The 24,626-nt window shown below is 51.6% G+C and overlaps 1 protein-coding gene across 1 annotated transcript in view; it reads right to left on the bottom strand.

The window, feature by feature from the left end:
• DISP3 (dispatched RND transporter family member 3) overlaps positions 1 to 24,626 on the bottom strand; it is a 57,594-nt gene that overhangs the window by 9,867 nt on the left and 23,101 nt on the right. The window contains exons 4-19 of the mRNA XM_043573745.1: positions 16,175 to 16,311; positions 15,166 to 15,300; positions 14,701 to 14,861; positions 13,309 to 13,448; positions 12,199 to 12,347; positions 11,815 to 11,976; positions 10,635 to 10,796; positions 8,317 to 8,430; positions 7,407 to 7,543; positions 6,110 to 6,294; positions 4,176 to 4,306; positions 3,920 to 4,092; positions 2,828 to 2,954; positions 2,170 to 2,315; positions 767 to 926; positions 80 to 193 (exon numbers count right to left, since the gene is read on the bottom strand). Coding sequence (XP_043429680.1) covers positions 80 to 193; positions 767 to 926; positions 2,170 to 2,315; positions 2,828 to 2,954; positions 3,920 to 4,092; positions 4,176 to 4,306; positions 6,110 to 6,294; positions 7,407 to 7,543; positions 8,317 to 8,430; positions 10,635 to 10,796; positions 11,815 to 11,976; positions 12,199 to 12,347; positions 13,309 to 13,448; positions 14,701 to 14,861; positions 15,166 to 15,300; positions 16,175 to 16,311 — 2,333 coding nt within the window. The remainder of the gene's footprint in view (positions 1 to 79; positions 194 to 766; positions 927 to 2,169; positions 2,316 to 2,827; positions 2,955 to 3,919; positions 4,093 to 4,175; positions 4,307 to 6,109; positions 6,295 to 7,406; positions 7,544 to 8,316; positions 8,431 to 10,634; positions 10,797 to 11,814; positions 11,977 to 12,198; positions 12,348 to 13,308; positions 13,449 to 14,700; positions 14,862 to 15,165; positions 15,301 to 16,174; positions 16,312 to 24,626) is intronic.

The following is a 24,626-nucleotide window of genomic DNA, read 5'->3' as shown; positions in this document are numbered from 1 at the left end:
GCCGACCGGAGGCCATTAGCAAGGCCCCTGCCCACTCCTGGCCCCATAGCCTGATGCCTGTCACCCCTCTGCCACATACCCAAGATGCTCAGGAGCACAGGCAGCAGGAGGAGCACGTGGGTGGTGAACACGGCCACGGCGGCCACACAGATGAGCAAGGACAGGGCCAGGCCGTACAGGGCGCTCTGCACCCCTGGAAGGCAAGAGCAGACGGTCCTCAGCTGGGCTTCGTGGGTGCGGCACCTACAGGCCCCCCTCCCCTCCGTGGTTCCGAGGTTACTGGGGTTCCACGGGTGGACACGGTCACCACTAGCTGTGTCACTCTGGGCAAGCCATGACCTCCCTGAGCCTCACCCGTAAAAGAGGGCAATCACAGCCCCTACCCCACAGGCCTTGTTGGGAGTTTAGAGAGAACGTGGGTCAGGCCCTCGGCACGGGGCGTGGCACCAGGAAGGCCCAGCATGACAGAGACCTGCCATGTGGTGATCACTGTTACTTTCTAGGCGGCCAGATTCAAGATCGGAGAACGTGGCTAGGTACCCCAGAGCAGGAGACCCCAATTCTGGCCTCCGATGGGTACTCCTGGCCACCATGCTGTTCTGGTTGCTGCAGGGCTCTTGGCCAGGACTGAGGAGATGACAGGCTGTAGCTCAGACAGGCCCTGCCCTGCCCTCCCCACCCCAGGTCACCTCCCTGTCCCTACCCTCCTCCCCCACCTGCTGCCACCGGCCCCGGCCCTGGCGTGGGGGACAGGGCTGCCACTTGCCTATGATCTCCATGAAGATCTGTTTCCAGTGCTCGCAAGTCTGGAAGCCTCGGCGCAGGGCTGAGCCCTCAGGGAACGTCTGCAGCTGCTGCTGTAGGAAGCTCTCCCAGCGCAGGTAGTCGGAGTATGTCTGGAAGGAGGACTTGCCCTTGTACGTGGTCTGTGGGGCACATGAGTCAGTGAGACGGGCAGGGGGCGGTGCCCACTCACCCTTCCCAGGTGACAGCCGGTCTGCTCTGTGGCAGATGCAGCCGGCCCTTGGCCACCTGCACACAGAGGATGCTGTGCGTGGGGGCGGAGGGGGCCACAGTCCAGGATTACCTCCCACCAGCCTCTGAGTGCACGTGTGATCCTTACAAGGGCAGCAGGTTCTGAAATAACCACAGTCCCCGTCCCTTTCTAGCAGAGCCCGCTGCAGCTCCCAGAGCCCCCTTGCTCTCACGCCACGCCCTCTGCACACGCTGTTCCCTCTGCCTGCACAGCCAGCTCCCACTTGGCCTTCAAGGCTCTCACTAGGGTTCTGTCTCTTCCAGGAGCCCTTCTTTGATTAACCAAGACAGGCCTCTGCTGGGCTCTGCAAGGCCTCGGTGCTTCCCCATCATAGCTGTTGTCACTGCCCAGCAAGCTGCCCGTCTCCTGGCTGCAGCGTGAGTCTGCTTCACAGCCCCCAGCTCTGAGGAGCCGTTCGGGGGAAGAGGCAGGCACTCACCCTGCTCTGGGACTTTCACGTGTATCCTCACTGACCCCGTTCTGCAGAGGAGGAACCTGAAGCCGGCGGGGATACGTGATTTGTTCAAGGACACAGAGCACACCAGGATCAGAGGTGGAGCCGGACCCTGGGTCTCAGCACAGGGACAGCAGGGGCGGGCTTGGGAAGCCTCGTGGAGCGAAGTGCCAGGGCCCTGAGGTCCACAGATGCCCAAGTCAGGGCTCTCATGTGCTCACATGTGCGTGCGTGTGCATGTGCGTGCGTGTGCACGTGGGAGTCCAGGGAGTGTCAGGATGAGAGAGGAAGCAGTGATGTGCGTGGATGGCTGGTCCTTTGGCTTCCAAGCTCTTCCGGGGCAGGCCCAGCACCTGGCTCTGCGACCCACAACCAGGCCCCCCAAAGGGGCCCTCAGAGGGGAGCATCCTAGACTCTCACCAGCCCCCAACCTCGTCTGCTCCCCAGCCCAGAGGCTGCAAAACGACACACACCCTGGGCTGGTGGGAACCGGCGGACAGCCGACATCAGAGAAAGGGCAGCGCCCTGTGGTCAGGTGGCCCTGGTTTAAAACCCGATGCTGACACTCATAACCACGTGACCCGAGCAGCCCCTCTGGTCTCGGCTGGGGGCGGGGAATCAGGTGCACACACGTGAGGCGAGCCCTCGGCACTGTGCCCGGCTGGCCATGGGAGCTCACCGACTCAAAGGCCATGGAGATCCACTGCACTCGGCCTTCCTTGACGCCCACCGCCCCGTGGGACAGCTGCCCCGGGAGCAGGTTGGGCTCCGGCAGCTCTTTGCATTCAGGGTGCAGCATCTGCAGGACGGAGGAGGTGCTGTAGCCTGCGGGGAGAAGGGGAGAGAGGTGGTTGGGGAGGGGACCCGGGAGAGCACCCCTGGCCCCCCCATCCCCACCCCCCACCGGACGTGTGTCCTCACCCGTCGGGTGAGAGTATGGGAGGGGTGCACGCCCTTCCCCCAGCCCCCCAGCTTTCAAACATGTCTGTAACCAGTGGCAGTGCCATTAGGCAACTTACAACAGTCACTTGCCATCGGGGTGGAAAAGGACATCTTGTGCCCCTTGAGCAGAGCCCTGGCAGGGCCTCATCTGTGTCAGCCCCGGCCCTGGCTCCCAGTTCTGGAAAAGCTACTCCTGCAGGTGCCCCCACACATGTGCACGTCTGCACCTGTTCAGGTTCACGCATGAGCCCACTCGGCAAGAGTCACGCACCCCTCACCCCAGCACGGATGCAAATTCAGGCACAGATGCATGTCTGCAGGACACGCGCCAGGCACACGTGTGCTCACGGCTGTCCACCCGTGGAGCCTCCCCAGCCTGTCCTCCCCCCGCGCACCTGAGGGAAGGCACTGGGCCCCGCCTGGCTTCACCAGCTCCGAGTTCCCCGCGATGGCCTTGCAGAGGCGACACAGGTGCCCAATTTCTTTGAAGAGATCAAAGCTGCTGTCATAGATGACACTGCCCTTTCCCAAGGAGACACAAGCGGGCACAGGCTGCTCAGTGAGTCAGGAACTCGGCCCTGGGCCCTGCCCCGGGGCCAGAACCTCCGAAGCTCCCACCACCATCACAGACACTGTGCTGGAGCCCCGGGCACAGTCGCCTGAGGTCCCTGCCCGAGTCCACTCTGTAGGGCTCCCACCACTGCCCACTCTGCACGGTGAGCCCCCCGGGCTCACCCCTGCTTTTACCCACAGGCTCTCACGGGGGCTTCCTGCTCCCTCCCCTCCCTCTGCACGTCCAAATCCCTCACCCACTTCCCCAGTGTGCTTTGTTCCCTCCTCACCTCCCCACCCTCCTCTAAACACCTCGGGATCCTCGGTCTAGACTGATCACACAGATCTGACTGTTCTGGCTCCCGAATTACTTCGGGAAAGATTCCTGTATACTCAGCTGGACTGGCTTCTCAAGGCAGGAGCTATGACGGTACCACATCCACAGCCCTGCCTGCCATGTGCTCAGCCCCCACTCTGTGCCAGGCAGACCCAGCCACGGCTCCGTCCGTGTCTCTCCCTTTCAGACACCCGAGAGCCCAGCACAGGGCACAAGCGTATATAAGGGAGGAGACAGAGCGGAGGGCCCCTCAGTCAGGCACGCAGCAAGGGCTGTGGGCGCAGGGAGGGCCTCCTGCAGAAGGAGGGGGTTTATACACCTGCATTCTCCCTCAGCTCCGTTCTAGCCCCTCATGCTGAGGGGGCAACCAGCTCAGGCCCAAAATGTACCCAGATTCCTGGGTGATTCTAAGAGCTCAACCCTGATCACTCCTCAAGAGAAACAGTGCCCTCAAGAGCCCATGGTGGTCCCGTCTGAGCTCGGTGAGCAAAGGAGCCAGGAGGGGGTGTGGGGAGCAGGGCTAGTGGCCACCCGAGCCTGGTTTGTGAACTTGGTGCAGTCGGGTCCTCCGGCATCTGCTCAAAGTGGGCCCACGTACCGGGTCTCCGATGACGTGGTTGTCCACCTGCCGTGTGCGGTTGATGCCAATAATGCCAAAGACCACGAAGACCATGGCCCCAGTGTCCACCAGCGGCCGCACGGCTGGCTTCCCGCAGCCGGTGTTCACGCAGGGGTTGAAGCCGAAGGTGGCCGAGAGGCGGGCCTTGGGCACTGCAGAGGGAGTCATCACGTCTGTACAAGAGGGTGGGGCCCGGCCTCCCCCAGGCCCCAAGGCAGCCTCCCCATGCACGTACCTTTCTCACTGGGCACATAGAAGAAGCCTTTGGTGGGGCCGTCGGGGCTGGAGCTGAGCAAGCAGCCCGGAGGTGCGGCGCACACACGCCCGTGGAAAGGGGGCTTGTGGGACTGAGCAAAGTACACTTTCCTGTGGAGGCAAAGGAGCCGGGCTGAGGCTGGGAAGGCTGGGAGGAGCCTGGGAGGTGAGGCAAGCACAGCCATGTGTGGCTGCGAGCAGGGGCTAGAAGAGTGCAGGGGACGGACTCGGGTCCCCCAGCACAAGGATGTGGTCTCAGGTTGGGGGCTGGGCTCTGGAGGCCACTTCTAGTCTGGCCACTGCCAAGGCGCTCCCCAGGGCTGCCTCACAGCCTTCCCCTCTGCGTGTCTCCCCACCTGCTGCATGAGGGGTGAAGACCAGGTTTCCAAACTGCCCTGCAGGGGGGTGCAAGAGTTCACAGAGGGCCCCCCCCACCCCGGCCAGCCTCAGGGTTCCTGCTCAGAGGCACCCTCACCTTAACCTGAACAGTCACTGAGCCTCAAGATTCTGTCTGAAGCAAGGGTTCTGCAGTTAGCTTGTTCACCACTGGACCTGATGGAGCTCAAGGTTCTTTCTAGAATGTTCTAAGCTCGTCCAGGCAGCCTGATCCCAGTTGCCGTTGTGTCCTTGCAGAGCAAGCCCAGCCCTGGCCTCAGGGGAGAGCGGGCAGAGGGACCCCCACTGCCCGAGCCAGGGTACCTGAGGCTGGAAGGACCCAGGGAACCCGTCTCAGTCACCTCCCCACTCCCCCCAACCTCTGCACCACTGCCCTCTGCCTCAAGTGGAGTCCAGCCTTTGTGGGTGCCTGGTGCCCTGAGGCCAGGCTGTCAGAGACCGTAGCCCCGTGTGTCACCAGCACAGGGACCGCACTGCTGCTCTCTGGGCACGTATCATCATTTGTAACGACATCGCGGCTGACTCGTTAGCTGCTGTCTCCCACTGGCTGGCCTAAGGGCAGGACCCACATCTGTCCTGTTTACCACCGTATCCCCAGGACTAGCACGGTGCTGGCACACAGTCGGTGCCCTGTGTTTGTTACGTGAATGAACGATAAAATACAGCCTCAATGGAGAAATGAATGTGGGGTCAGAACACAGGAATAAAACCTGGGAAAGAGGTGCCCCCAGCTGCTCAGAGACCTGCTCCCCCCTTCCAGTGCACAGGCACAGAATCCCAACACTCATTAAGTATTTTGGGGCACTTATGTCATACCAGGCACTAGGCAGGGCCTGGGGATACGACAGGTAAGTATAATAGACACAGTCCCTCTCCTGTCTCCTTATGGTCGGCGGGTGGGGGGGAGGGCGGTGTTTTCTGAATTGATTATATTGGGAGAGAATGTGAAGAGTGCCTTCGAGAGGACGTACGGAGCGCACATGTCAATTCATTCAGCAAGTGTTAGCCGAGCGCCCCCTGTGTGCAAGACATCGTGCCAGGTGCGAGGGACGGAGCAGGGGAAGCAGTCAGGGCGCCTGTGGAAGGATGCCCGCGTGCTCCTGACGCAACACAGCTTATAAACCAGCCAGTCAGTGTGTTTCCAGGTGGTGATGGGGCCAGACTGGGAGCAGGGGGTCCCTCGCAGGGAGAGAGAGCGGGTGTGGCTCTTCTGGATGGAGGCGGGGGGGGGGGGTAAGCCTCTCCCCAGGGGGGGCATCTGAGTAGACACCTGAACCCTGGAAAGAGGCCAGCACATGAGGCTCGCGAAGGAGCTACGGAGCCAGCACGAGGCAGAGCAGCAGAGCAGGTCACGGGCCATCTTCTGCGCCCGCGTTCCCCGTGCCCCGGTCCCGGGCACAGAACCACCTGAACGCGTGTGTGCACGCGGACAGGGGTTTCCTAAAGGTGTCTGCTGACATCCCTGGCGAGAAGGGGGCCGAGCTGGCGGACACCGGCTTATCCGCGATGCTCTGTTACCGGGTGTGCTGCTGCTCCTTGGCGGCCGCGTAGAAGCTGAAGTCAAACTTCCAGCCCCGCTTGGCGTCACAGGCCAAGGTTGTCACCATCCACTTGCGGGAGGGGCTCGCCGCCTGGAGCAGCCCTACTGTAGACATACAAGCGGTCAGCTTCTTGGTGAAGTTACCCAAAGGCGCTCTATACACCTAGGCAGTGGAGCGACAGAGACAAGACACGTGACTCCGGGGGGCTGCCTCGGCCTGGGCCCGGCCTCAGGCTCCGCGCCCTCCCCCCGAGGCTGGTCCCACCCCGTCCCCGCGCCCACAGCTGGGGACAGAGGCTCAGGAGGCCTGGGTTCGAGTCTGCACATTGGGCAAATCCTTCCCTCCCTGTCTGAGCCTCAGCCCTTTTCTGCAGCTGAGCACCTACTGTGTGCCAGGCCCTGAACACACAGTAGTCAGCAACATGGGCTTGGTCCCTGCCCCCTGGGGGGCTGCCGATCACCATGGCTTTGGGTTCTTGCTGGGGCTGTGAATTAAAGAGTCAGGATGATAAGACACGGGATAAACGGGCAGGGGAGGAGGAGGGTGAACCGAGCGAGAAGTGCGCGGGCAGAGGGCCCTGTGAGGAGGTGACAGTGACGCTGAGGCGTCAGTGAGGGGCCTGCCATGCATTAAGCTGGAAGGAAAGCTTTCTGGGCAGTGGGAACAGCAGTGCAAAGGCTCAGGGTCAGGAAATGCCACAGGCATCTTTCAAATGGAAATATAAAGCCTGAACACAGGAACTGACGCAGGTAACTACGTCACCCAGAGGGTGTAACATGTCAGAGAAACACAGATGACTCCTGACAGGGCCTGGGTTGGCCCTCAGAGGCTCTTTGCTGGGGTGCGGGAGCGGCTGCCAAGAACCACATGTAACTTGCCGAGCAGCACTTGCTGTGTCTTAGGTACGACATGCCATGCAGGCCTCACTTCACGGACCTCCGACCCTGAAGGGGTCGGTAAAGCTGTGCTTTACACACTCCGTTTCACAGATGAAGAAACTGAGGCTCAGAGAGATTAAGTAAGCTGCCCGAAGACACCCAGATTACAGATGGCAGAGCCAGGACTCGAACCCAGGTCTGGCTGACTTGGGAGCCCATGCTGTCCCCGCTCTGTAGGTGCCGCAGACCTGGCTGGGAGAGGGTCCTCATCTCCTGTAGCAGCTCATCCTCGCAGACCCCGCCTCCCCCTCCCTACATGGCCAGTGCCCGCCAGTGCGGCGTCGAGGGCCACCTTCCTCGGCAGCAGCGGTTCAAGTCCCGGCAGCCCGGACTCACCTGAAAGGAGGGCACCTCCCCGTCCCCGGGGGACACGATCTGCCAAGGGGCAGGCAGGCTGGCGTTGAGGGAGAACCTGTACACGGCCGGGTGACCCTTACTCTTCACCTTGGAGACATACACGGTGCCTGGGGAGTCTGGGAGACAAACGAAGGATGGAGGAGGGGTGGACAGTCACCCTGACCGGCTTCCCTGACCCCGGAGCAGCCCGCTCTCTGTTCTGCATCAGGGCTCAGCTCTGAATGCTGGCTCTGCGCCTCTCTATTGGACCGAGTCCACAGCAAGCTGGGGGTGCTGGTGGTGGACACGGGGATGGGTTGGTAGCACAGATGAAAGGGAGACGGCAGTGGTCACCAGGATGGGGTGGCGGCATAGGTGGAGGGAGTGACGGCGATGGTATGGATCGTGGTGACGAGGTGCAAGCAATGTGGGCAGTGCCACCCAGGGCGGGGTGTGGGCTGCGCGGTGGGGCCAGAGCTGGGAGTGACAGTGGTAGGCACAGAGGGGTGACGACAGCCAGGGGATGACAAGGACACACAAAACTGTCCCAGGGTGGGGGCTGATTCCTACACGTGTCCCAGCACCCCATCTGTGACAGAGACCCGGGCAGGGATGAGCCACCCTCCAGGGCTCAGGACACCCCTGTCCTCCCCCAGACACTCAGGGTGGATCTGGTGCACAGCGGGTTCCTAGGGCACCAGAGCCTGGCTGTGGTGCTGGCAGGAGGGGCCCTGAGGTCACCCCCCCCCCACAACCCAACCCCTCCTCAGTGACCCCAAGAACACAGACTGTTGTTCTCCCAGGAGACCCAGGGAATGAATGTCATCTATCTCCACAGGACCTCCACACCCCAGCATCAGGCAGGATCCCCCAGAGCCCCCACCCCAGCCAGAACACATGCCCCACTTACCCTGTGGGGTGGCCTCAGGCCGGCTGGCCCAGGAGACCCCTGAGCCCCGCTTCTTCTTCTCCAGGGACGTCCGGATGTTGTTTTGCAGGCTGTGGGGCTTCTCCTGGAACAGACCTGCCCCCCCCCCACGTCATTAGGGACACAGGGCCTCCCTGGCTGAGCCTGGCAGGGGAGGGCAGAGACTGGGACGGATAACAGCCCCAGGGACGTGGGCCTCAGGGCTCTCAGCTTAGGGGGAGGGGTGTCAGGGGTCTGAAAGAAACAGGATGGCACTGAAAAAGTGCCAAATATCGAATTTGCAGGAATCTTTATTTAAAAATTTTTTTTGTTTTTTTTTTTTTTGAGAGAGAAAGACAGAGACACAGAGTTCTAGCAGGGGAGGGGCAGAGAGAGAGAGGGAGACACAGAATCCGAAGCAGGCTCCAGGCTCCGAGCTGTCAGCGCAGAGCCCGACATGGGGGCTCGGGCTCCTGAACTGCGAGATCATGACCTGAGCCAAAGTCGGATGCTTAACCGACTCAGCCGCTCAGGCGCCCCTGATTTTGCAGGAATCTTAAGGCGAAAGAAAGGCACCTGTCAGCTCCACCCAGGAAAGACATGCGGATGCATTCCCTCATCCTCCTCGCCACGCCTCATGTCCCTGCTCTGGCAAACGGGGTGACCCCGAATCTCCAGAGGGTGGTGGAAGGACCAGACGGGGTGCTGCATCTCGTGCACTTGGCTACATGTCTGGTTTGTGATAAATGCTCAATTAGTGGGAACAATTAGAAAAGGAACGTCATCAACTAGCACAGATGACAGGGGACTGTCTCGTTTTGCCTCAACCACTGCGGATGAATTTTCTGTTTTCTTTGTTGTTTTCTAATGAGAGAAATTTGACACCTTCAAAGATGCAATCTTCACAATAATTCTAGAAGGTCGCTATCATTAACCCCGCTTGACAAAGGAGAAAGCAGAGGTTCAGGGAGGTGCCGTGACCCACAAAGGAAGTGAGAGGCAGAGCCTCATTCAGATCCAGTCTCATTGGCCCTGCAAGCCCTTTTTGGGACAGCATGAACAGGTCCCTCTGAGAGGCAGTTCAGAATGCTGAGAGCTACAAGGGGCTGGGGGCTGGACTTGGGCCGGCATCCTGGCCCTTCTCCAGATGATTCCAGGAGTTTCGGCACTATCCTGGGTTTTGTCCATCTGTGAAATGGTAGTGGATGTGGCTTTTTGACTCTGGGCCCTGAGGGATGGCAGGTGGCCTCATAGCGGCAGTAGTAATGGAGTTTGATGCATGTGCCCGGGCGGGCAGGAGAGGAGCCGGGGATGTGGCGGGAGTGGGGGGGAGGGGGTTGGCTCCAATTTAGGGGGGTTCTTCAGGCACCTCCCTGAGCCACACTCGATTATCATGCATTCGGCTGATGCCAATACCAAGGGGAAGGCCAGGTTAATTCGGACACCGCCCTAACTAAACGAAGGCAATTAGAGCGGTCAGAGGATCCTCTCCTAGGAGCAGGAAGCACTTGCCCAAGCATCTTCTCCTTTGGTTCTAACTGACCTGGCCAACTTCCCCTGCCCCCAACGCTGACCTCAGGCTCTCCTCTGGACCAGACTACCTCTAAGGTGAGGAGACATCTTTAACTCACCTCTTTGCTCATCCCTGACACCAACTCCATCCCCAAATCCTATGGCTTTCACCTCCTAAAAACCTCGTGGCTCCGCTGCCCCCATAAGCACGCTGGCTTCAGGTCCACCATCTCAAGTTCAGATGAGGGCACTGGCCTCCTACCTGGTCTCCCAGCCAGCTTGCACCCTGGCCCTACCAACCACTACTACACAGTGCCTGGGAGACTCCATCACAGCCCTACTGTGCTCAAAACCCTCCACTAGCTCTCCCTGCCAATTAGAATAAAATGCAGACTCCTCGCTCTAGCCCTCCAGACCCTGGCCCTGCCTACCTGGCTGGCCTTAGCTCCCGGGGCTGCCTCTCTCAGACTTGGCCCTGGTCTTGCCCACCTGTCTTCTCTTCTCTCTCGAGCTCCCCAGGTGCCCTGTTCTTCCTCCATCACAGCTCAGATCCACTATTACAACACTGGCCCCTGGCAGGCGAATGAACTCCCTGAGTTCAGGAAGCCTGTCCTGCCCACTGCGGTCTCCCCAGCACCCAGTAAATACCTGTTTCAGGAAACGCGGAAACACTCAGGCTCAGCGATTTGCTGAGGTTGCACGGTGACAGACAGCCTGGACATGTCACATCTCTCAGGCTGACAGTCTTGGAGACCCGAAACTCCAAAGAGAGCAGGGAGCCACAGGGGACACCCCGATGGAACTCTCACCTGAACAGGTGATGCATGATATGCCCTCAGCGCTCAGGTTGTACTTGAGATCCAGCAGCACCTGGATGTTGGTATCGGGCCGGAAGAGCAGGGGGGCCCGGCTGGCGGGGCGGAGCCGGCTGGCAAACACCAGGGACAGGATGAGGACGGAGACAAAGAGCCCTGCCAGGAGAGGACGCCGCGCTAGGTGGGGCCAGGGCGCAGGAGGCACCCACAGCCCCAGGTGAGAGCTGTTCCCTTTGTGGGGTGGCAGGGTGGGGTGGGGGCCCAAGGGAGCTGGCAGAGGTATGGTATGCCGGCCTGGGGGTGAAGCCTTGTCAGGAACTGGTCCTTGGTGGCGGGGGGGCGGGGTCGGGGGAGGATGGATGTTATTTGGGTCGTTTGGAGATCAGGCTATAAGCTGCAATCTCAGACTCCTGGATAAGAATCGGCCACTACCTTAGGGCACTTAACAGTTGATAAAGAGCTGGCACACGCGCTTGGTTATACACAACCTTAAATGCTGTCAATCGTTATCATAACAGCAGCACTGAATGTTTCTTGAGCACTTACTGCGCCCCACACACCTGCTGAGTTCCCTAATTGCCCCACGACTGCCTTGTTAGATACATACTGTTCTTTTTTTTAAGTTTGTTTATTTATTTTTGAGACAGAGAGAGAGAGAGACAGAGAGAGAGAGAGAGAGAGATACAGAGAGAGAGAGAGAGGATCCCAAGCAAGCTCCACACTGTCAGTGCAGAGCCCGACGTGCTGCTCCATCCAACTCAGGAACCGTGAGATCACGACCTGAGCTGAGATCAAGAGTCAGATGCTTAACCAATTGGGCCACCCAGGCGCCCCTAGATAGATGCTATTCTCCTCCTCAGAAACAGGATAGGAAAGTGAGGCTCAGACTGACTCACAGCTCAGCCTTACTGGCTGGTCACCCAGTTGGTGACTGACTGGTCTGACCGGGTGGTCTGACTCTGGAGCCCAAGCATTGAGGGCTCTGCTCTCCGGCCCAGCATGATGACTGGTGCGTAGTAGGTGCTCAATAAACAACAGCTGTTGTGGGACCGGCTCCATTCTACACAGGAAGCGGGGAGGCCCAGAGAGTGAGACACTAACCCAGGTTCGTTTGCAGGAGGGGGCTGGGATCCCACCGCAAGACACAGGGGAAGGAGGGTGGAGAGCCACTTACCCACGATCACCCAGCGGCTCTTGACGGCTGACCACAGAGCCCAGTGGTACAGCAACTCCTGCAGCTGGGCAATGAGCTGGCCCCGGCTGCCCCTGTCGGGTGCTGGCTGTAGGCTCTCCGGGGGCACAGACACCAGGGACACGTCTCCCAGCTCCAGCGACACTGCCAGGCAGAACAGCGGCCCATCAGAGGCCTGGCCCAGACACCCATCAAAGCCCACCCACGTCCCCGCCCTCCCTAGGGAAGCCCAAATGCTCGAGGGGGATCCCCAAGGGCCATCAGGATCCGCCTGTCCTCAAATCACTTCGTCGAAAGTGACCTCCCTGACAGACACAGCCCCGGGTCCCGCCAGGGTCAGCAGGGCAGGCCTGTGCCAGAACTCACCTGGCTCCTCCTCCACATTCAGCAAGGGGATGTCATCATCGAGGTAGGGCATGGGGCCCTGGGTGGGGCTGCCCCCAGCCCGCTCGGGGGCGGCAAACACGTCCCCGGGGAGGTGCAGGGAGCTCTTGCGGCCACACTTCTGGTAGCAGCTACGGACAGAGTCGGGGAGAGGGGTGAGCCCCAAGGGTCCCAGGTGTGCCAGGAGGGTGGGGCAAACCCCCCTCACCCCCTCCCCCCACCGCCCACCACGTGAGCCCGGGCCTCAGGCTGCTGCGGACATCTTCCGAGGACACGCGTCACGGACTCCCAGGAGCTTGTTGCCTGGTTCCTTCCCGGTGCCATCTGCCCCCCAGACCCTCGGTGCCCCCCTTCCTCTGGACAAAGGGTGACAGCAGCCATGACCCAGGGAGAGGGACCCCCGCCCTGGTGTGCCCTGCCCCAAGCCCAGAGACCCTGTCATTCTCAGCACCCAAGCCCAGCCAGCCACCCAGGCCAGACCCCATGTGGCCTCCCCCGCTCTCCCTCCTTGCCCCACCACTCGGGCCGCGAGACCCCAACCCCCCGAGCTCTGGCAGCAACCGTGGCCCTGACCCGTTCACGTCTGCACACAGCTCACTGTGTCTAAATATGTTTCTCCACCGAGAGGAGAAGCCTGGGGACATTTAGTATGGCACCTGGGCATGGGGTCTGGTCAGATTACGAGGTTTTAATCTCAGCTCTGCTGCCTACTGAATGGGTGAGCTTGAGAATGTCACCCATCCTCTCTCAGCCCTTGTTTCCTCGTGGGTAAGACCGGCAAAACAAGGGAACCCAGCTCCGAGGGTCCCGGGGACGGGGAGGCGGTGGGAATAAGGTCTTATGCAAAAGCCCTCTCTCCACTTCCCGGCACGGAGCAGGTAATCACAAATGGCGACTATCAGGGAGGGTTCTCTTCTCCTTCCTTGGTCCCCCAGTAGCACCCAGCATAGAACTGGGCATACAGAAGGTGCTCAATAAAGGATCACAGAGCTTGTAGAAGAGAAGGTGGTATGCTGAGTGGCCCCGGAGGACACGCCCCCTCCCCCTCGCCGCCGCCCCCCCCCCCCCCCACGCCTCTGCCCACCTGCTCACCTGGTCTGGCAGGCACTCTCCAGCGGTGCCATGTAAAGGCTCCAGATGCCCAGGGCAGCAGGCATGGTGAACAGCACAGCCAGCCAGCAGCAGGACACGATGAGAGACATGAACAGGCCAAAGTCATGGACGGCCGGGATCTGGCAATGGAGAGGTAAGGGTGGGATGTGAGGCTGGTCAGGCCTGGAGCCCAGGGAGTCTGAGACCCTGCAGCCGGACCACCTCCAGAACGAGACGGGATGAGGAGGCTCAGGCTGCCAGGCTGCCAGCCACGGGAACTAGGAGGACGTCAAAAGGCAAGGGCTGGTGTCAGGGGACCCAGCAGGGGAGGGACACTCCCAGCTCTGGGTCGGAGGCTGGTGTCCATGCTGCAGCCCACTGGCCACAGCGGTGCCTGACTCGGAGCAGGTGCTCGATAGCAGTCAATCCAGGAGCGACTGACGATCAGAGGAAGACAGCCCGTTAGACACCAGGCCGTGTGTTAATGAGGGTAAGGAAGAGAATGTTCACATATGCTCCTGGGGCCGAGGAACAACAGGTGTGCTCCAGGGTGTCCCAGGGACCCTCACAGGGATGTGGCGCTCAGAAGGAAACTGTAACCAACAGCAGACAAGCCTTCACTGTTTGTGAAAAACTTGGGACAATCATCTCCTTTTAGTCTCTGAATAAGCTACACAGGAGGGCAGTGAGGCTCAGAGAGGTCTGGAGGTCACGTGGCCCATCACAAAGGTGGAACTAGAGCCCAGCTCTGCCTGTGTTCTGGATGCAGTTCTCTAGCATGGCCTGGATAATCCCAAAGCATCTAGTGGTTTCTCGATGGGACACCCGGCCCAGGTCATTAAATGTTTTGAAGGCTCAGGTGGGCTCACTGCCTTTCAGGTTCTGTTGGCACCAAGGCCCTGGCCCCAACTCAGACTCTTCTCCTGAGCCCAACTCAGAGGCCTGAAGGAGCATGGGGCCAGGGGAGAGGGACATCAGCGAGAGGGGTGACAATGCAGTGTAAAGCCGGTGGTTGGAAAGAGCTCTGGACGGAGGGTCAGGGGACTTGATAGGCCACCACTTACCAGTTGTGTGACCTTGGGGAAGTTGCTCTACCTCTCTGGGCCTCAGTTTCTGTATTTGGAAAATAAGGATGTAATTGCACCTTCGTCCTATGTCTTGAAAACTAAATGTGGAAGAGCTTTGGAAATTGCCACATACCCTTCAGGGCAGAGGTTGGATGACTACCATTTGTTAAGTTCTGGTAATGGTGACTAGTAGCCAGAATGGTGTCTAGGGACATGGCAAGTGCCTTGAGGCAAAAGCTATGTGGGGCATGTGGGAGGAGCAGAGTCCAGGGCTCGTGGTGGGGGGAAGGAAGAGACGGGGCCAGGGACAAAGGCAGTCTCGCACCTGGGAGAAGACATTAGCTGCATAGGCAGCAGCCGTGGTCAGGGAGGTGAAGAAGGTGGCCTTTCCTGCCGTCTGGATGGTGTGGATCATCCGCAGCTGTGGGTCTTCCAGGTGGGTAGCCTGGCGGTAGGTGTTGATGAATACAAAGACATCGTCCACACCTATGGGAGGGAGTCCCAGGCCAGCAGGGGCAGGCTCAGGATCATTTTGCTATATCCAGAATCAGGCCCAAGCTGGGCCTAGCCCAATCCTGAGTCTGCCCCAAGAGGTCAGGCTTCAGGGGAGTCCTGCTTCTCAGTCTGGAGTTTGGAAAGACCCATCCAACTTTGGCTCTACCCACTCGAAATCCAAGCCCTGCCCTCCATTCTCCCTGCCCTCCCCAGTCCCTGTCTCCAGAACGAGGCCCCTGTTTCCAAATCTTGGCCTCCTTTCCACCTTTCCCACCATGCCACAGAAGCAACTCACCAATGCCCACTATCACAAAAGCAGCCACCCCGTTGAGGATGCCCAGGTACTGGATTCCAAAGACCACATGGTACAGGAAGAGAGCCACCAGGCAGCTGAGGCCGATGCTGGCAATCCCGAAAAAGGACAGGAACACTGGGCAGGGCAAGAGGGGATACAGTGGGAGGATCCAGCAGAACACACACCCTTCAGGGACACAGCTGGGTCCTGTGGCAGCCCTGCACTACCCTGGGTGTGCCCTGCACAGTTCTCACGCCCAGAAAGAAGGGGCCAGGCAGGAGCCCGAGTGGCAGAGGAAGCCACCTGAGTAGGTGGTTCATAGGCCCTCATCTTTGCAGAACCTACCTCAATCGCTAGTAGGGAATTATTATATGTTTAACATCTGTCACCCCAGTAGACTAGAGGTTCCGTGGGGGTAGGAAATGTGTTTGTGATGTTCACCACTGTATCCCTGGCATCTCAGAGCATCTGACACATAGTTGGTGCCCAATTAATATTTGTTACATGGACGAATGAGTGTCTTTTCCATTTGTGAAGGTATTACTAATCTGTTGTTCACCTGGGCAACAGAGAGTACCCACTGTATATGCAGTGAGAAGCAGCCAGGGTACATGGAAAGATGATGCTGTTAAAGTGACCTTGGGGACAGAAGGGCAGCTGCACTGGGACTGTAAAACAGGCTACAGAATAATCCATAAAGAAGGGTCCAGTACTCCAGACTCCCCAAAACCAAATTTTTAGCAAGAAAACGATGGTCAAAGGGCAAAAGGTTAACCACGTGAGGTCCCAGGAGCAGGGGCCCTCAGGTATGGCCCAAGCTGCCTCTGGACCTCAGTCCACCTGCCTGGGGTTGGAAGGTGATTTCTGAGCACCCTTCCCCAGAATCCTTTGACACAATGGATTTGAGATGATTTCTGGCATTCTGGAGAAGGCAGGCTTTGGCCGGACAGGAGCACACAGGAAGGAGAGAAAGGGGCTGGCTCCTGCTGGGCCTTCCAAGGAGGCCTACCTGAGCAGGAGGTGAGAATGTAGACGAGGGCAGCGATACAACTGCTGCTGATGAAGGCCAGGAGCATGTCATTGTTGAAGGTTCTGCGCACCTCATAATCAAAGAGGTCTGTCCCCCCATATAGAACCTGGACTTTGCTGGAAGGGGAGAGGAAAGACAGAAGTGGGTTGTACTGTTGACACTTGGAAGAGGAGCAGGAGCTACCCACCTCCACAGGGCTCTTTACCTTGGCTCCATGTTAAATCACCTGGGGGCTTCCAAAACTCCTGATGCCCAGGCCGTACTCTAGACAAATTAAACCAGAATTTCTGGGGTGGGGCTGAGTCATCAGTATTTAAAAATCTCCCAGGTGATTCAAACGTACAGTCAAGGTTGAGACCCTGCTCAACACAGATAATAATCAATTATAGTCAAATACTACATCATCTCCCAATTCTCAATTATTCACTGCAAAATTCTAAATTCAAACCAGCTTCCACTTATGCAGTTTTACACTGCTATTCAGTGTGCACTTAACACAAGCTATTCTTCATAATAACAAAAATGTTAACCAGGCTGGTCAAGTAGAGTTTTAAAATACAAACAGGAGTGATATCTGCTTCTGGACACGATGCAGTGATAAGATGAAATCTAGATTTGCCCTCCCCATAAAACTAACAGAAAAATAAGAGAAACTATATAAAACAAGAATCTGGACATGAGACAACACAGGATGATGATTCTTGAGAGATGAGAAGTAAACTGGGCCCTATGGTTATCCTGACTAACAGCCGTGAGAGTTGCTGGGTCTCAGTGTAAACTTATACATGGGTTATGGGGTTCCCCAAAGGAGGCTGAAATTTTTCCAAACTTGATGGAAAACTATAAACCCACTGATTTAAGAAGCTCGAGCAACAAACTCCAAGTACAAAAAAAAAAAAAGAAATGAAATGACAACAATGTACATCATAACCAAATTTTTTCAAAACCAGTGACCAAAAGAAAGTCTTAAAAGCAGCCTGAGGAAAAAGGCGCATCACATACAGAAGGACAAAAATAAGAGAGACTTCTCATCAGAAAAAAGTGCTAGTGAGACAATAATGGAGCAGCATCTTTTACCTATTGGGAAAAACATCGACCCAGAATTCTATACCTAGCAAAAATATACTTCAAAAGCAAAAGCAAAATAAAGACTTTTTCATTTTTTATTTTATTTTAATTTTAAAATTTATCTTGAGAGAGACAGAGACAGCATGAGCAGAAGAGGGGCAGAGAGAGAGAGAGGGAGAATCCCAAGCCTGATGTGGGGCTTCAACTCATGAAACCATGAGACCATGACCTAAGCTGAAACCAAGAGTTGGCCACTTAACCAACTGAGCCACCCAGGCGCCCCAGTAATACATGAAAGCAGAAGGAATTAATCTCCAGGATCCCTGCACTATAAGAGATGTTAAAGTAAATCCTTCAGGTACAAAGAGAATAACAGATGGAAATATGGATCTATACAAAGGAATAAAATGGATTAAAAATGGGAATGATATGAACAAATATAAAATATTTTCTTATTGCTTATTTAAGTTTCTTTATAAGATAACTGACCACTTGAGCAAAAATAATAATGTAGTGTGGTGTTGATAACACACATGAAAATAAAATACATGAGAACAATACATAGAGGCTGGGAGGAAAGAAATGGTAGCATACTACTGGAAGTGTCTTACACTATACACAAAGTGGTAAAACGTCATCTGAAGGTAGCCTGTGATAATCTAAGATTATATACTATAAACCCTAAGCAACCATTAAAATAAATAAAAAGTTATAGCTAAAAGACTAACAAATGAGGGGCACCTGGGTGGCTCAGTCAGTTAAGTGTCCTACTTCGACTCAGGTCATGATCTCGTGGTTCATGAGTTTGAGCTCTGCCTTGGGCTCTGTGCTGACAGCTCAGAGCCTTGAGCCTGCTTCAGATTCTGTGTCTTCCTACCTCTTTGCCCTTCCTCTGCTTGCTCTCTGTCTCTCAAAAATAATTAAAGGTTAAAAAAAAAACTTTAAAAAAAGACTAACAAAGGAAATAAAACATAATAATAAAAAAACATGGAATCAGTCCAGAAGAAGGCAAAAGAAAAGAAAAGGGGAACAAAGATAGACTTAAGTCTAGCCATATTAATAACTGCATTACCTATAAATGGTCTAAACACCCCAATTAAAAGGCAGAGACAGACTAGATTTTAAAAAAAGCAAGACCTAGAACCTTACAAGAAACCCACTTTAAGTATAGAAACAAGTAGGTTAAAATATTTAAAAAAGAAAGATATATGACATGCTAACTCAAATCAAAAGGAAGCTGGAATGGTTATATTAATAACAAATGAAATAAATTTCAGAGCAAAGAATATTACTAGGGATAAAGAAGACAATTTCAAAATGATAAAGCGTTTGATTCATCAAGACAACACAATCAACCAACTTGACCTGACAGGTATTTATTAAACACCCCACTCATCAACAGCAGAATATGTATTCTTTTTAAGTGCACAAGGGAACATTTAGTAAGACAGACCACAATCTGGACCATAAAACAAGACTCACTAAATTTAAAAGGACTGAAGTCATACAAAGTATGTTCTCTGACCACAAATGAATTAAATTAAAAACCAGCCACAAAATGATATCTGGAAAATTCCCAAATATTTGGAAACTAAATAACATACTTTTAAACAACACACAGGTCAAAAAAGAGATCAAAGGGGAAATAGAAAGTATTTTGCATTGAAAGAAAATGAAAACACAACATGTGAAAATCTGTGGGATATGCTAAAACAGTACCAAAAGGGAATTTATAGCAATAAATGCCTGTATTGGAGAAGAAGAAACATTTCAAGTTAATGGCCTCAGCTTCTACTTCAAAAAAGTAGAACAAGATAAAAATTACATGTAAAGTAGGCAGACAAAAGGAAATAACAAAGATCAGAGAAGCTAATGAAATACAAAACAAAACCAATAGAAAAAAAAAATCAGAGAAATCTAAAGCTAGTTCTTTGAGAAGATTAAAAAAAATTTGATAAACCTCTAGTCAGAATGATCATGAAAAAAGAGAAAATACACAAGAAATATGTGACATCACTAGTTTTACAGATATTTAAAAGATAGTAAAGGAATATTATGAACCACTTCCTACCAACAAATTTGACAACTTAAATGAAATGGACAGATTTAATGTTAGACTCAAAACTACCAAAGCTCATGCAGGAAGCAATAGATAACTTTAATAGCCCTATCTATGTATATTAAAAAATTCTTCCCATAAAGAAAATTTCAGGCCCAGACAGTTTTATTGATGAATTCTATCACATATTTAAGGAAGAAAGAATACTAGTTCTATGCAAACTCTCCAGAAAACTAAAGAGAAGAGAATACTTTCCAACTCATTCTATAATAGCAGAATTACCCTGATACCAAAATAGGACAAATACATTACAAGGAAACTACAGCCCAATATCTATGTTGAACATATTGTGCCCATGAACACAAAATACAAACAGAATACAAAATACAAAATGGAATCTAACACTATATAAAAAAGAAACTATATCATGACCAAGAGCTGGGGGGGGGGGGCTTGGGTTGCCCCAGGAATGTAAGCTTGGCTTAACATTAAAAACTCAATCAATGTTATTCACTACATTAAACTAAAAAAGAAAAATTGTGTGATCTCTCTTTAGACACAGAAAAAACATTTGAAAAAATTCAACATTCATTATTGATTAAAAAAAAAAAAAGCTACCAGCAAATTAGGGATAGAGGGAGCCTTTTTAACCTGATTAAGGACATCTACAAAAACCCTACGTAATTTTGATTAGGAATAAGACAAGAATGTCCTCTCTCATTACTTTTATTCAACCTTATGCTGGAGGTTCTAGCTAGTGCAATCAGCCAAGAAAGAAAAATAAAAGGCATCTAACTTGGAAAGGAAGAAGTAAAACTGTTTTTATTAGCAAAGATATAATTAACTATGTAAAAAATCTAATGTAATTTACCAAAAAACTTCTAGAACTACTAAGGGAGATTAGCAAGGTTACAGGATACAAAATCAATTATATTACTATATACTAGTAATGAGCAATTGAAAATTAAAATTAAGAAAATAATACCATTTACAACAGCATAAAAACATGAAATAGGGATACATCTGACAAAAGATGTATATACTACATTCATGGGTAAGAAGACTCAATATTGTTAAGATGTCAGTTCTCAAGTTGATTTATGGATTCAGCACAACCATAATCAAGATCCCAGCAGACATTTTTTTTTCCTGGAGAAACAGACAAGTGAATTCTAAAATTCAAATAGAAATGCAAAGGACCTAAAATAACTAAAATAACTGTAAAAAAGAATAAAGTTGGGAGGCTTAACAGATATAGTATAAAGACAAGATATGGTATAAAGCTACCATAATTAAGGCAGTGTGGTACTCATGTGCAAATAAAGAAACAGATTGATGGAACAGAACAGAGAGTCCAGAAATTAACTTATATATCTATGAACAACAGATTTTTGTCCTAGGTGCAAAGGCAATCTTTGTTGAAGGAATAATCCTTTTGACAGGTGATGTTTGAACAATTGGGTATCTGTATAAAAATATGTGGCATCTTGGGGTGCCTGAGTGGCTCAGTTGGTTAAGCAACCGACTTCAGCTCAGGTCATGATTTCACGGTTTGTGAGTTCGAGCCCCGTGTTGGGCTCTGTGCTGACAGCTCAGAGCGTGGAGCTCACTTTGGATTCTGTGTCTCCCTTTGTCTTCCCCTCCCTTTCTTGTGCTCTGTCTCTCACTCTGTCTCAAAAATAAATAAATGTTTAAAAAAATTTAAAAAATGTGGCATCTCCATACACTGGGTTACTGCTCAGCATCTAAAAATAATAAACTATCAATGCCTGCAATAACATGGATAGAACTTAAAGTAATTAGGCTGAAAGGGGTCAACCAAAAGAGTGTATACTATATGATGCCATGGATATAAAATTCTAGAAAATGAAAACCAGTATGTAGTAATAGAAAACAGAAAGTGGTGCCTGGGGTAGGGGTGGAGAGGCGAGAAGAGGCAGGATGGACTCATTAGCCAGGGGACATGAGGAAACTTTTGGGGGTGATGGATATGTTCACTATCTTGATTATGGTGAAGGTTTCATGGTATATACATGTGTCAAAACTAATCAAACTGTAAACTTTAAGTATGTGCAGTTGGTTGTATGTCAATTACATCTAAATAAAGCTGTTTTTAAAAACAAACAGAACACTTAAAAGTAAAATAGAAAAGATCTCTGAATTATCTACTTTTTAAGTTATATAGATCAATTGATCTTTCATTAGAGTAGACAACTGAAAATTCAAGCAATTTTTTAAATGTTTATTTGTTTTTGAGAGAGAGAGAGAGAGAGAGAGAGAGAGAGAGAGAGAGAGAGTGCACAACTGGAGGAGGGGCAGATAGAGAGGGAGACAGAGGATCTGCAGCAGATCTGTGCTGACAGCAGAGTGCCTGATGCAGGGCTTGAACTCATGAACCATGAGATCATGACCTGACTCCAAGTTGGACTCTTAACCAACTGAGCTACTCAGGAACCCCAAGCAATTGTTATTCATTCACTCATTCATTCGTACAGCATTTATAGAGTGCCTTCTAAGTTCCAGGTCCTATTTTAGTTGCTGGCTATAAAAAGACACAGGCCCCAATTTTCACTCTCAGGTATAAAGGAATAGTTCATGGAAGACAAGTATTCCTGCCAAGAACTACTGAAAAGATAAAATTCAGAAATCATCTGTTTGATGACAGTAGAAGGTTCCTGAAGTAATGAGAAGTAGAGGGACTCCAGAAAGATTCCATAAAGGGAAGAACCTAGGAAAGGTAAGCTGTTCTTCTACAGCTATTTTCACCCTGGAGGCATCTGCTGATTCTGAACACAGGCAGAAAGATGTGAAAATCGAGGCTAGGAGTCAGATGAACTAGCAGAGTTTCCCCTCAGCACTTTGGTTAAATACTGGAGCTGCATGAAGCATTAGGCTAGAAACCTAAGCAAAAAGCTTCTTTAAAAATGTGGCATGGAGTTTCTGTTGTTTTTGTGTGTGTGTGTGTGTGTGTGTTTGTAGTTTTGAGAAACAAATATTAGAGTTTGCAACTTGTTAGGGGAAAGAGTTCTGCAGAATACACCAGACTCCCAATAGAAAGTCCTAGAGAACCAAGGGCAAACAAGGGGCAGACTGAGGCTTTCCAGGGCTGCAAAACAGCCTTGACTCAACAAAATGGTTAAGGTGATCAGTCACAACTCTGTCTGCCTAGTGGAAGGAATGATAGACTTTCTGTGCAGGAAATAATATCACCTGGACCTCTTTGTTTTTTTATACATAATGTTTATCGCTCAATAAAAATAACCAGGCATACTCATAGGCACGACCGCATGACCAAAAACCAAGTGAAAGAACAGACTACAGAAACAAATCCACAGCTTATCCCTATGTTGAAAGTCAGCTGATAAGGACTTTAAAATAATGATAATTTAAAAAATAATAATAATATGTTTAAGGACAGAGAGGATACTATGGACAAAATAAATAAAATGATGAATTTCACCAGGGATTTAGATAAATAACAAAGAATCAAATGGAAATTCTCCACAGAAAAACATACCATTAAAATGTCAACAGACATTAAGTGGCAGATTAAATATAACAAAAGACTGGATCAGTGAACTAGAACATCTAAAACACAGAAAGAAACGAAACATAGAAAGTAACAAAAACCAAAACATAGAAATAAAAAATAAAAAACCTAGAAAAGATCCCTGAAAACACATGGGACTCAGTGAAAAAAAAATCTAACATTTGTGTAATCAGAATCTTAAAAGGAAAAGAAACATAGAATGAGGTAGAAGCAATATTTGAAGCAGTAATAGCCAGGAAAACTCCCCAAACTGATGAAAGTTATCAATCTACAGATTCAAGAAGTTCTGTGCACCCCAAGCAGAACAAATTCAAGGAAAACTACACCTACATAACTCATGGTAAGACTGGTGAAGCCAAGGAGAAAAATCTTAAATGCAGCCAGAGAAAAAAAAGACAATTTTTCCAAGGAACAACAAAAATATTTACAGCTGACTTTTCCACAGGAATGATGGAAGTCAGAACACAATGGATTGACAGCTCTAAAGTACTAAAAGAAAATAACTACCAATTTATAATTCTATACCAGCAGAAATATACTTCAAAAATGAAAGTAAAATAAAGATGTTTTCTAGGCAAAAACACAGAATTTATCCTCAGCAAATATGCACTTAAAAAACTATTAAGAAGAGGTCTACAGACACAAGGAAAATGATTCTAGGGGGAAACATGAAATTGTAGAAAGTAATGAAGAGCAACAGGAAAAGTAAATATGTGAGTAAATATAAATGAGTACTGACTTAGTAAAATAATAATGTGAAATCATGCGGGGCTTCAATGTATATAGAATTAAAATGCATGCAACAAAATGCAAAAGGCTAAAGGGTATAAAAGCAGTGAACATGTTCTAAGATTCTAATATTATCAGAGATATAGTGAAAGTGATCATTTGTATTATTCTGTAGTTAAGTCAAGGTGCATGTTGCCATCTCTTGGGTAACCAGTCATAAAGTAGTAAAAAGATCCAATTATTCCAAAAGAAGATACTAAAGTCTATAGGGACTCTGCTTTTCATTGCTCCTATGAAACTCTAGGGTGATGGGAAGGGGAAGAGAGGCTTTTTTTACCCAGGCAGAGGTTTTGTCTTAACAGCTGAATATATTACGCAGTGGTAGTTTTTGGTATTTGAACCCTAAAGATCCTCCTGCAGGCAGCCCCTCCCAGTTTCCCACCCTAGCCAAGTACCTTTCTCTGGAACACCTCTATTTGTTCATCCACCCCCACCCACCCACTCATTCATGCCCAAGATAAATTCCTACTAAGGGGTTCTTGGCACTGTTCTAGGGACTAGGCCTATAGAAAGAAGCCAGGAACAATCCCAGCCCGCAACAAACTCACACTCTCTTGAAACATAATGAAACTAGACCTTCCTCAAACTTTAACATGCATACAAGTCATCTAGGATCCTGTAGGTCCAAGAAAGGCCTGGAGATTCTGCATTTATAACAACCCCCCAGGTGAAACAGATGCTGCTGATCTGAGGAATGCACTTTGAGTGACAAGGAATTAAACAGCTAAAATACAGACTGACAAGTGCCATGATGAAATTGTAGCTCAGAGAGGTGAAAGAGCTCATGGAAACTCCCAAGTGGACTAAGTCACTGGTATGTGACCTTAGACATATCTAACTCCAAAGCTCATGTATGCTCTTTCGTTCCTCCTCTAGTGAGAAGGAAGGGCATGGTGGAAGGGGGGTGGAGTGGGCTTTCAATCCAGCTTCAGGGAAAAACTGCCCAGGCTGGATCTTAGTGGATG

Source organism: Prionailurus bengalensis, chromosome C1 (genome assembly GCF_016509475.1).
Source record: "Prionailurus bengalensis isolate Pbe53 chromosome C1, Fcat_Pben_1.1_paternal_pri, whole genome shotgun sequence".
NCBI lineage: Eukaryota > Metazoa > Chordata > Mammalia > Carnivora > Felidae > Prionailurus > Prionailurus bengalensis.
Note: the sequence above shows the minus strand (reverse complement) of the source record. Positions and strands in the feature narration are given on the sequence as shown.